General features: G+C 36.3%; 1 protein-coding gene across 1 annotated transcript; it reads left to right on the forward strand.

Moving 5' to 3' along the window:
* Positions 1-8,876: 8,876 nt before the first annotated feature.
* On the forward strand, positions 8,877-10,628 carry LOC126721222 (uncharacterized). The gene is made up of 2 exons (XM_050424273.1): positions 8,877-9,075; positions 9,859-10,628. The coding sequence occupies exons 1-2, from the start codon at positions 8,877-8,879 to the stop codon at positions 10,626-10,628; spliced, it is 969 nt and encodes a 322-aa protein (XP_050280230.1).
* Positions 10,629-11,246: the final 618 nt, after the last annotated feature.

The raw sequence follows: 11,246 nt of genomic DNA on the forward strand, positions 1-11,246 counted from the left end.
CTAGTGAGCCCAGTACAATAAATTTGTAGAGAGTGGGTCAAAGAGTTAGGCTTTAGTGCATGGATAACAGTTAATATGGTGTTCATGACAATCAAACAGAGATGAACTGAGTTTATCAAAGAAAGTTTGTTCTTGGCCCAATCCAAGGAGTTTTGTTCTAGTAAATATTGAATGAGAATGATTACAGGAGTTCTTGAGATTGCTACAGTGCTTTCTCTTCTCCTTTTTTCTCTCCCGATCTCTGGGGTCTCTACTCTTATTTATACTACATATCCTCCTCCATCTCTACCCTTCACATGGATAGTTGATGGTTTATGCTGATACTTGTCCCATCAGCCCCCTCTAGAAGCCTTCTGGGGTGGTTGTAAGGCTGCAATAATACTGTGTAGTGGTCACTTCCTCATTACTGCGGCCAGGGAGCTAGCTGGAGTGCATTCAATGCGGTGACAGTAGCTTTTCCCAAGATATTTTGGGATTCTTATCTGTTTTTTGTTCCTACAAGGCTTATCCATATTTCCAGAACTTCATGGATCGCACCTCTAGATGGCAGGCATCCTTTACGAACCTCGGCCTTGGCTAGCTGAGGACAAATTCATCCTCGGCACAAACTCCTAGGCCATTATATTCAATATTGTCTTCCTTATCCACTAGCATGGGTTTCCTTGACTATACTTACCCATCCTCGAACGGCCCCTTATCCTCGGTTAGGACCTTAGGCCCAAAGCCCAATTGTATGATATGGGTCCATGACCCCATACTTATATAATTTACTATTTATTTTCCTTAGTTTAACATTTACTCTCAAACCTACTCTTAGGTGTGTTACTATTCTTCTTTATTATATATTTTTATTTAATTGATGTTACATATGATTATAATAAATTATTATTAATTTGACAAATATTATGATTAGTTATTTATTTATATTTATTTATGCATTCTATCGTTGTTTTCTTATCGATCTTTAAACTATTAATAATTCTTTTAGACTATTTTACAATATAATTGTGTTGTACACTATTTAGAATACTATATTAGATTACTGTATGCAATATGACAATTGTATATAAAAAAATAAAAAAATAAATTTAATCATTTCATTTTTTACTCCCCCACAACAAAATCCTAGCTCAAGACACTACTGACTCCCCTAAAAGAAAATCCTAGAGTTGCCACTGTCAATAGGCATAAGTGTATGCAATCGAAGAATGTGACCCTGATCAGGGTTAATTTATTTTATAATTCTTAATAGTTTTTATTTTATTTATTGATAATTCAATTGTTGGGTAGTAAGATTTGAACCCTAGATGTTTTTTTGGAAATACTAGAAAATACCAACTAGTTGACTTACAAAATGCTTAGCATAATTCTTAATGGTTAAGAGATGAAAAAACTTCCTAAATTTTACAAGGTCCTAAGAATCATTAAACCAACCCCTTAAAGTTAAATACTTTTATATCTTATGTTCAAAAGAAATTATCCAATCTTTTAGTATTTTGTTGAATGGTTGGGTTAGTCAAAAGTCCTAGATACTCATATATATATATATATATATATATATATATATAGAGAGAGAGAGAGAGAGAGAGAGAGAAATGGGTTCAAGTTACACCTGATGTAACTTGACAAGAGTTACACCATTTGTAGCCCATAGATTTGTAATTATCTAATGGTTAAAAAAATAGTATTAAATGCTAAATGACTTACACCTCATTCACTTAATTAATAACAATTTTTTTTTCTCTCCTTATTTATTATTTAAAACTTTTTACATATATTCCTTTTTTTGCCAATGACTTTACAAATATATTATTTGTGTTTTGTTTCTGGTTTCAATTTGAAGGTATAGAGGACAGGCAAGGAATCTAGGACTTGATTATTCTGTGGTACCGTGCCATTGATAATCATATTGTGAGGTTTCCTCAACCTCCACGGGATGCAAACCAATTAGGAAAATCTTATTTGGGAAATCCTGATTGAAGACTATAAAATTTAATATCTTAAGACACTTAATACTGTCAGTTTTTAGACCCCTTAAACAATTGATTAAACCTAGGTAATTAGCCAAGTTGTTACTTAGTCCAATTAAACAAGTCTAGGTTATCACAATAATAAAGATCAAATCATGCAAAGCAGCGGAAAATAAATAACACATGATATGATCACCTAGGAAACCAAACCAGTAAAAACCTGGGGAGGATTTGACCTAGCTATCCTCAAGGTAAACCTGAATCCACTATCTGAAAGAATCGAAGTTCATACAAAAGGACTTACAAGCACCCCTGCTTGACTTCCTAATGCTACCAACCAATAGAACTTACTGACACGACCACGTGCAAGCTCTGAATCCACGAACTCCTTCTTTCTTGGATTCCCACCAGCTACAAGCAACCCCGCTTGTGTATTCTTTAAGCTTTAATGGCAGCAACTGTTTTGATCATCAAGGTGTAGAGAAGATCTCCTCCTTGAAAACCCTAAGTTTGTGTAAAGGAAAGCTCCTCTAGATCTCACAAGAGATTTACACAAACCGCAATATGAGCAACCTTTAAAGAGCCTTTGGGTACAAAAACCCTAAAAATAAAAAGAGGCACAAGAGGCACTCTAATCTCTCTAAAACCTACTACACAAAAACGTTCTAGGATTTCCCTTATATATAGGAGAGTTTTACTTGAACCCTAATACATTTAAGTAGAGTTTGGGCTGAACTGGAATTCTGCAAAAAAATAAATCTGCACGTGGTTCGATCGATCGAGTGTAATTTTCGATCGATTGAACCTTGCAGATTTAGTCCAATAAATTCTGCAATCACTCGATTCCAATTTTACAAATAAACATACTTTGAGCAAGCCTAAACCTAGACTCTATGTTTTGATCATGGTTTGCCAACATAATACAAATTGAAGTTCTAATACATTAGTTCCTAATTTCTTAGAACCTAACAATCTCCCCCTTTGGCAATCCGTGACAAAACACATCACAAACATGAAATGCTCAAAGTTACAAATAGCCCAAAAACAATTCAACCTAACTACTATCTATCAGTTGCAAGTGTAGACAGCAGCACGACTGAATCAACCTGTATATTTCCTGAAACACTCAACAAACGAATAAACGCATGTGTGATAGAAAAACAAAAACAGTAAATCAACAAATATGCAAACTAACTCTCCCCCTAAGTTAAATACATCAAAAACAATGTTAACTCTCCCTAAACAAATCAAACAGGATTCCCACATTTCATTTATTTCTCCCCCTTTTTGTCACGTATTGACAAAGATAACTCAAACAAAGAGTAACAAAGGTCAAGAGAAAAAAGACAATCAAGGGAACACAAAACAATTCAACTCTATAGAAAATAGAGACAACTCCCCCTACGAAGAGCAACAACTTCCCTATAAACAACAAAGGTAAAAAAAACTTTTCTCCCCCTATAAAAATAGGAAAAACAAAATAAGTTTTGGGAAAAACAGTTTTGGAGAAAAATAAAGGGGTTGGGGATAAATAAAAAGACACAAACCAAGTTTTTAAAAAACCAAAGTTGAGGATACACATGAAGAAAAAATATTCTCTCTTTCAATAAAATGCAAATATGGCACTATGTGACCCATAAACAGTTGCATGAGTAGAGAAAATATTTGCACATTGATTATCCATTATATCTCTTAAAAAAAAGATTTTCTACAGTTCACACATAAAAAAAGGCATATACTAGAAAGTACATAGCTCAAAAATTAATCAATCAATTTTTTTGATCAAGTTGAGTACCCAATGTAGCAAAGTGTATGCATGTTATGTGTGAAAACAATGAGAGATATGACTGTAAAACTGCAAGATGGATACAGAAAACAATGCAATGCATGTGAATCCTAAACATAAATGATGCATGAAAAACAATTTGGTCAAATACTGAAAAACTGAAAAATTTTCACTCCTCAAAGCACATTGTATTATGAATAAAATGCATGAGTATGAGATGAAAAGTTTTTCAAAAACACTTGAATTCAACCCAGATCTTCCAAAAACAAGATTTTCAATCAATTTGTCCTCAAATCTCAAACTTTAAACACATTTTGCATTAAAATCAAGGAACTTTTAATCTTGGATGACCACAACAAAATCACACACAATATAATGTACCAAGTTTAGCAAAAAGTAACTTGTGTAGTGTGTGCAACTAGCAAAAGCTTGAGATACATGTGAGGTGATATGTGAATAGCAATCAATCACAAAGTCTACAAAATTCATCACATAGAATTTAAAAGAGACTATCACCTAAAGAGTTACATCATATAACTCTCACATCTCCTAGAAAACAAGCTTGCAATCATGTAAGTTTCTTGATTTGCCTCATAATATACACACCAATTTTAATTATGTGATTTGGCATCAAGCCTAATAGTACACACCAATTTTAAATATTAAACAATTTAAACTGAGGTTTCACCTTATGTTCTTTTTGTGCATGTGCTACACTTTCTCGAGCACAAAATCTTACGATATGCACTAAGATGTTCATGATTGGCTTGTGAACAGTGGTGAGATGGTTATTTATGCCTTTCTCTAAAGGTTCAAGTCCAACAGTCAAAGACATGTGACTTCAAGATCAAGACAAAGTGATCAAAACCATAAATATCTTTCCCACACAACATGCACTACAAAGCTTCAACTAATAAAGTGCAATAAGTAAGCTCATCAAAACTAAACAAGGTACATAAACTTGTTATGTAAAGATAATATGGCAAATCCTTGATTATAAATCCAAGATGTGAAATACAAAACACAAAAATCTTTTTGGTTTTAAAAAATTTATGACCAAAAACAAAAAGCACACATTATGCTAAATGAACAATGCAAATGCAATGCATGACAGTGCTTAACTAAGCTATAGAGGGTACACAAACAAGAAATATCAATTTCTTAATTAACCCTTGAGTACATATACAAACTAGTACATACTCACATAAAATAAAAAATAACTTAGCACTTATATAACACATACTATCCAAGTTTCTCCACAATGTCAAGCATGTTCTAAATCAAGAGAGATATCATAATTCATGTAATCCTCAAAAAGAAATAAAACTAGACACAAAATAAAATTTTTGTCTTTTTGAAAATTTTCAATGTTTTTGGATTTTTTTTTATTAAAAAAAACAACCTAAAAAACAAAACAACCAAAAACAAAAACAAGACATGTCCACAAGCAATTGAAAGAATTAAATCAGGGACAAGTCAGTAACACTCACCTTAGAGAATCTTTTCTCACCCATCTAGCACGAGTCTTCGGCTTTGTAGATGAAAATCCATGTGAAGCAGAGTGTATTTGAGGGATTACACCAATCTTCTGAGAAAGACTGAAATCCTGCAAATTCCCTTCACAAGCCAACAAGCTCAAATTTTTCAAAAGAATATGAAACAATTTATATGGACTTATGGCATGAGGAATATCATCACATATCCTAGATTGGAACATTGAATGCTTAAATTTCAATTTATGACAATTAGGACGAATGTGACCATGGACACCACAATAGTGGCAAACAGGAACAAATTTAGGAACATCAGTATTCCTAGTGGGGTTTCCGGTCGCAAGCATTGGTTCTTGCCTCAACAAAGAACAATTTGGTCTAATATGACCAACAACACCACAAAGGTGACAGGTAGGCACAAAAACAGATTTATTATGCTCTCTAACAGTATGTTTAGAAACTTCAGCGTCTACCTCAGAACTTTTACCTTTGTCTAACCTAGCAAAATAAGCCTTTTCTTTATCATTCCTCTTAAAAGGAGGGATATAAACTTTCTCAGTTTTAGGTTTAAGAGAAACAAAAACACTTCTGTTATCAACAGCAGGCTTGGTATTAGTCAAATTTTCAATTTTAACTTTAGATTCAACTAACTCTTGTTCCAAGCTTTTCATCTTCTCATGTTAAGAGGAAATTTGATTTCTCAAAAATTCATTCTTTTTATTAGATTCATCTAATCTAACAATCAATTCCTCTTTTTCAAGATTAGCCAATTTTAACTCTTCCTTGAATTTCTTAGCAATTTTCATAGATTTCAATAATTCCTTACAAAGAGTTTCACAGGCATCAATAAAATCAACAGAAGCATGAGCAAAAACATGATCAGAAAGACACTTCAAATTATCCATGACAACAGGGGTCAAGGATCAGCTCTTAGATCAAAAGATCTAAAACAGAAGAGCTACCCGTTCTGATACCACTTGTCAGTTTTTAGACCCCTTAAACAATTGATTAAACCTAGGTAATTAGCCAAGTTGTTACTTAGTCCAATTAAACAAGTTTAGGTTATCACAATAATAAAGATCAAATCATGCAAAGCAGCGGAAAATAAATAACACATGATATGATCACCTAGGAAACCAAACCGGTAAAAACCTGGGGAGGATTTGACCTAGCGATCCTCAAGGTAAACCTGAATCCACTATCTGAAAGAATCGAAGTTCATACAAAAGGACTTACAAGCACCCCCGTTTGATTTCCTAATGCTACCAACCAGTAGAACTTACTGACACGACCACGTGCAAGCTCCGAATCCACGGACTCCTTCTTTCTTGGATTCCCACCAGCTACAAGCACCCCCGCTTGTGTATTCTTTAAGCTTTAATGGCAGCAACTGTTTTGATCAACAAGGTGTAGAGAAGATCTCCTCCTTGAAAACCCTAAGTTTGTGTAAAGGAAAACTTCTCTAGATCTCACAAGAGATTTACACAAACCGCAATATGAGCAACCTTTAGAGAGCCTTTGGGTACAAAACCCTAAAAATAAAAAGAGGCACAAAAGGCACTCTAATCTCTCTAAAACCTACTACATAAAAACGTTCTAGGGTTTCCCTTATATATAGGAGAGTTTTACTTAAACCCTAATACGTTTAAGTAGAGTTTGGGCTGAACTGGAATTCTGCAGAAAAATAAATTTGCACGTGGTTCGATCGATCGAGTCTAATTTTCGATCGATTGAACCTTGCAGATTTAGTCCAATAAATTCTGCAATCATTCGATTCCAATTTTACAAATAAACATACTTTGAGCAAGCTTAAACCTAGACTCTATGTTTTGATCATGGTTTGCCAACATAATACAAATTGAAGTTCTAATACATTAGTTCCTAATTTCTTAGAACCTAACAAATACAGTAGAGAAAGCTTTCATTTTTTTTTTTTCTCGTTTTAGGTAATGTTAGGGACACAACTTTTTTTTTTTTTTTTTTTTTACGTAGAAGTGAGTTCTAAAAAGGTTTCTCTGTTTGCTTTGGTGCTTAGGCTCTGACTTCCATTGCACAGTAGAATTGTTGTGTCCCTTCGATACGAAGGTGTTGTTTGTCTCTGAGGAATAACTCAGTTATTCTTCGGCTAGTTAGGTTTTTCCTTTCGGGGTATTGGGAAATAGGAGAGGTGTGGTTTGGATTATCATCCATTGGAAGATCTCACAGAAAACTGGAGCCATCTCTCTCTATTGGATAGGGAGGGTCCTGGATGTAAACTTGCTAAGGAAGATAGCAACCTAGATTACTCCATTGCTGCCAAGTTTCTTACCAAGAGAGTTCTCAGCGTTGATGCAATTGCTAGAAAATTTACTCCATTGTGGAGGGCTTGTAATGGCTTCCAAGTCCAGAATCTTGGCAACCACCAAATGCTATTCACCTTTGACAACAAAGAGGATGTCAATAGAATCCTCCTAAGTCAGCCGTGGAGTTTTGACAAGCATTTTGTGGTGATGCAGTGCTATGACAAAGATAGCCCCTTGCAGGAACTTCGTTTCGATAAAACAAGTTTTTGGGTTCAATTACATGATATTCCACTACGCTACATGACAGTGGATGCAGCTGTAAAAATAAGCAAGGTTATCAGGGAGGTTACTCGACCTACGGATGCTAAGGAGGCTGATGGTGTCAATTTTCTGCGTCTAAGGGTCGCCATAGATTTATCTCTTCCTCTGTGTTGTGGCCGACTCATCACGCTCGAGAATGACAAACAGATTTGGGTGCGTTTTAAGTATGAGAGACCCCCTAACCTGTGCTATTGGTGTGGTTGTCTCACTCATGCCAACATGGATTGTGAGTTATGGATTGAAAGTGAGGGGACTCTCCAACCTGAACAGAGGCAATTCGGCCCTAGTATTCGAGCTCCGGTGTTTGTGCCTTCAAGGAAGAATGTAATATCGGTACCAGGTTTTTACAAGGCCAAGAAAAAGGCTAGTCACGAGAATGCCACTGCCTCCATGGATTGTGATAGTTCAGGCCAGGCCACGGTGTTTCACGGTGAAGCTAAGGTCACGACTGATCGGACTAGGGAGGAGGAAAGCGAACCATTAGGGGTGAATAATCTCAATTCAAAACATAACGTAAGGCCGAACGTTACAGCCCACATAGTAATCAATTCTCCTACTCAATGCGATGACAATCAATTTGAGAATGATTGCATGATTACTAGGGACGTTGCTCCCATTAAGGATACAGCTACGAAAGTTAAGGAGCGTACCACACAACTAAATGATGTTGACGAGCCGGACAAGTATGATCCTTCAACACCTCAGCATGTAATTTTCTATGGACCAGAACCACGTGCCTCTTCAACACAACAAATTCGGCCCAGTTTAATGAAGCACATGGGGAAGCAACTACGGTTTCTGTCTCATCCACTACCCTCCGTGTTTTGCCAACATGGACCCGTAGACCAAGAGTTAAGAATTCAAATAGCAACCAAAGTTTCAGAAGCAACATAGGGCAGAAAAGAAACTTTCCGGTAACACTTGACCACATTGATTTACCTTCCAAGCGACAACAGGTTTATCTGAATGATGGTGCAGATATTTTTGAATTGGTGGAGGCTGATCATCAGCCCCGCCAAGAACAATGAGTTGCTTAGCATGGAACTGTCATGGGCTTGGGAACCTACTTACAGGAAGAGAGCTTGTAGACATTATACCGGCAAAAGATCCCTCTATCGTGTTTTTAATCGAAACTCTGACAGATGAAGCAAGGCTAGACATAGTTCAAAGAAACATTGATTTTGACCATCAATGGGTGGTTCCTAGGAAAGGAAGAGGAGGAGGTTTGGTTATTTTCTGGAAAACAACTATCAATTTGAAGATTGAGGGCTCACACAAGGGACAAAATGGGCTTTTGCCCTTTTTGGGAAAATTAATTAGCCTTTTGCCCTTCTTCCCAAACTAAATAGGAAAATGCCCCTCTTTTGAAAATCGACTTTTTCAAAATCGAGTTAAGCCCTATAGTGACGTTTTCAAGGACCTATAGTGACGTTTTTAAGGACCTATAGTGGCGTTTTGTAACTTGATATCCATGAAATTGAGTTATAGGCAATTTTATTGCCTATAACTCGATTTCATGGATATCAAGTTATAAAACGTCGCTATAGGTCCTTAAAACGTTACTATAGGTCCTTAAAAACGTCACTGTAGGGTTCCAGAATTTTTTTTTTTTTTTTTAACTCGATTTTGAGAAAGTCGAGTTTCAAAAGAGGGACATTTCTCTATTTAGTTTGGAAAGAAGGGCAAAAGGCTAATTAATTTGCCCGAAAAGGGCAGAAGCCCATTTTGTCCCTCACACAAGTATTATATTGATGCTTCAATAGATAAAGGTACCGAGAATGAGTGGTGATTTATAGGGTTCTATGGTGAACCAAAAACAGTTAAAAGATGTGATGCTTGGACTCAACTTAGACTTCTTAATTCTAGGTAGCAAGTTCCGTGGTTATGCTTAGGTGATTTCAATGAAATCACTCAACAACATGAGAAGGTGGGGGGTGTAGTTCAGCCCCATCACCAAATGCAACTATTTCATGACATAATTGACAAATGCGGGTTCATGGATTTAGGGTATGTTGGGCCGAAATTTACATGGTGCAGGAATTTCAAGAATGGCACTTCCATTTGGGAAAGATTTGATAGGGGTTTGGCTACAAATGATTGGTTCCTTAAATTTCCTGGTTCAAAGGTCCATCATCTACAATGTGATTCCTCGGATCACTGCCCTCTCCTTGTTGTATTGGCTCCGTTAGATATTTCATCTCGAAAGAAACCTTTCTGGTTTGAGGAGATGTGGTTGTCAAACCCGAGATGTGGAGAAATTGTCCAGGCTGCTTGGAATCAGGGGTTTGGAGTGGAAATGGATAGAGAGATTTTGGTGGAGAAATGTGGCAAGGACTTGATTTGGTGGAACAAGAATGTGTTTGGTAGCGTTAAAAAAGACCTGGTCTGGAAAAAACAGTTGTTGATTAGAGTTGAATCTGAAGCTTTGCTCAATGGAAATAACTCTCGGGTTAGACAACTAAAATCTGAGATAAATGAGCTCTTGGATAGGGAAGCTCGCGTGTGGGCTCAACGGTCTAGGCTTCTTTGGGCCAATCAAGGTGACAAGAACACAAAATACTTTCACAATTGTGCTACAAAAAGATTCAGGAAAAATCAGATAGTGAAAATTAGAGATAAGCAGCATGTTTGGAGGTATAATCCGGAGGAGATTTCATTAGTGGTGACCAACTACTATGAGGATCTTTTCCATTTAGCTAGATTAGATCAGTCAAATGGGGTATTGGATCATGTTCCACAACTCATAACTGAGGAGATGAATGCTTCTCTTAGATGAGATTTTATGGAGAGTGAGGTTCGGGCTGCCCTACAACAAATGGCTCCACTTAAAGCTCCTGGTCCAGATGGGATGCCTCCCATTTTTTTCCAACACTTTTGGAATACTGTGGATAAGGATGTCACCTCTTCTATCTTGTCTTGGCTGAATTCAGGTACCTTACCTCACCCTATAAATCATACCTTTAACACACTCATCCCAAAGACTAATAATCCTGAATATGTGCATCAATATCGTCCAATTAGTCTTTGTAACGTGTTATACAAAATTTTCTCCAAAGTCCTAGCCAACCGTTTGAAAAATATACTCCCCAAAATTATTACCGAACATCAGTCAGCTTTTACCAAAGATAGGTTGATTTCAGACAATATTTTGGTAGCCTTTGAAACATTACATTGTATGCACAAACACAATTCTGGTACCACGGGCTTTATGGCACTTAAATTGGATATGAGTAAGGCATACGATAGGGTTGAGTATTTTTTTTAGAAGAGTTGATGAGGAAGATGAGTTTTGATGAGAGATTTGTTACCTTGACTATGCTTTGTGTAAAAACAGTCACCTACTCTGTTTTGGTTAATGGGGAACCTAAGGATTTTATCTAACCCTCAAGAGGAA

This window comes from Quercus robur, chromosome 4 (assembly GCF_932294415.1).
Source record: "Quercus robur chromosome 4, dhQueRobu3.1, whole genome shotgun sequence".
Classification (NCBI taxonomy): Eukaryota; Viridiplantae; Streptophyta; class Magnoliopsida; order Fagales; family Fagaceae; genus Quercus; species Quercus robur.